Source organism: Papilio machaon, chromosome 16 (assembly GCF_912999745.1).
Source record: "Papilio machaon chromosome 16, ilPapMach1.1, whole genome shotgun sequence".
NCBI lineage: Eukaryota > Metazoa > Arthropoda > Insecta > Lepidoptera > Papilionidae > Papilio > Papilio machaon.
The window spans coordinates 3,656,364-3,658,207 of NC_060001.1; the positions used below are offsets into that span (position 1 = coordinate 3,656,364).

At 29.5% G+C, this 1,844-nt stretch overlaps 1 protein-coding gene across 1 annotated transcript; it reads right to left on the minus strand.

Annotated features, from left to right (window-relative positions):
• Positions 1-486: 486 nt before the first annotated feature.
• On the minus strand, positions 487-1,103 carry LOC106716699. Its single transcript, XM_014510265.2, has 2 exons — positions 1,089-1,103; positions 487-705 (listed from the first exon to the last, which is right to left on the minus strand). The coding sequence occupies exons 1-2, from the start codon at positions 1,101-1,103 to the stop codon at positions 487-489; spliced, it is 234 nt and encodes a 77-aa protein (XP_014365751.2).
• Positions 1,104-1,844: the final 741 nt, after the last annotated feature.

Here is a 1,844-nt window from a genome sequence, read left to right on the forward strand (position 1 = left end):
ATTTTTTCATGTAGTCAAACTAATAGCAATTTTAATTGATAAAATTTAAAATACGTAGAAAAATAAATGGCAAAGTGTCTTCTTGTTTTTACTTAACAATAAACTGGTTTTAATTTTAAAAGATAGTTTTGCTACAACGTATAGCGTGTAACGTATATTAATATATTTAAGTTCCCAAAGATAGGTATCATTAGTTACAGATGTTTTAAAAATATTGTTTATTTCTAATCTGAATCTCCGAGGTCAAAAAATGATATTAACTAAACTAATTCTGTGTTGAAATCTCTACTAATCTATACTTTCTAATGATTTTTGGTTGATCCAATTTGTTGCACATTAATATTTGAAACGTTTAGTCCTTTGTAACTTATCGACATCATTGGCGGGATTGAAGAAAAAAAACATAGTTGAATTTTATTTTCATTATTTTATTAGAGTTATTTACAATAAATCGAAAGTGTCAAGATAATAAATAACGATACAGTTTCATTCTTTGGTCTTCACAAAAATCGAGCCAAATATTTTCGCGATATCCGTTTTAGTTTTGATTTGTTCGAAGAATTCGAGTATGTTGAAGGAGCCAGCACCTTGTTTACCACCATCGTCTCCAAGTGTTGTTGCATCCACATCCTGGGATACGTCATCAGGTGTGGAGGCATTTGAGCTGATGACGCACAAAGTCAGCATAAAAACTGCCAACATAACCTGAAAATCAAAGATTTGTATTGTAAAGGTGATGATATAATTTCTTGAGCAACGATTTCTTGTAACATGCTTATTATTTTGTATTCAAATTGTTATTGTATTAAAGTTTATAGAAACTAGTAAACGATACACATATATCACTAAAATGTAAAAGTACATTAAAATACAAAAAAGTACATTTATTTATGTTATAAAAAAATAACGTATTTTTGTGTACTATATGTTCTTAAACCACTGGAAATATTGTGATGAAACTTTGAGAGATGTTCTAAGGATGCCAGAAAAATTACGTGATCTAAAAACAATTTTATTTGAATTGTTTATTTTGTAATACAATGCAAGGTGAGTTCAGATAGTAATAGATATTTTCTTGCTTAATTTACCAGTGGGGACTGCATTTTTCGTTGAATTTTCTTAAATTGGAAAGTTAAAAAGTTGGATTTCAGAGTAGTAACTAATATGGCACAAATTACAGCTATTTATACGAAGCCACGTACAGTTTATACCCAAGTAATAAAATTGTTTCCGTCACTTGATGTGGAAATTGTTTAGTGCAATAGTTAGAAATGTCTTAAAATGGCAATAGTGTAATTGGTATAAAACTAACATAGAAAATTCATCCTGTATATACAACAGGACCTATATAATAGGTCTTTTATATTAAGTAATAATTTTAGAAAATAAGTATGTATAGGTATAGTCGGACCAGGATAAGTGCGACATAGAGAATAAATAAATAATACCAAAACAATGCAGTTAAATGTATGTTTGTATGTAAATGCTAGGTTATAAAGGTCATAATCAACAAATCTATTTTTTTAAGACAAATGTGTACAACCATAAGACTTATGAACAATGCATATACAAAATCTACAGATGGAGGTTTTCATACAAGTTTGATGTTATATCAAGAGTCGATTTTCGAAATGTATTTTTGTATTGTAAATGACAACAGCGAAGCGTCGGTGGCTCAGGGGTTAAACACTTGACTTGAAATCTGCAGGTCCTGGGTTCAAATCCCGCCATGTACTAATGTGTTTTTCGATTTTAGATTTACATATGTACATTTATCCGACGTTAGTACGGTGAAGTAAAATGTTATGATTATTCAAGAAACAAATATGTGTCAATTCCCGGGA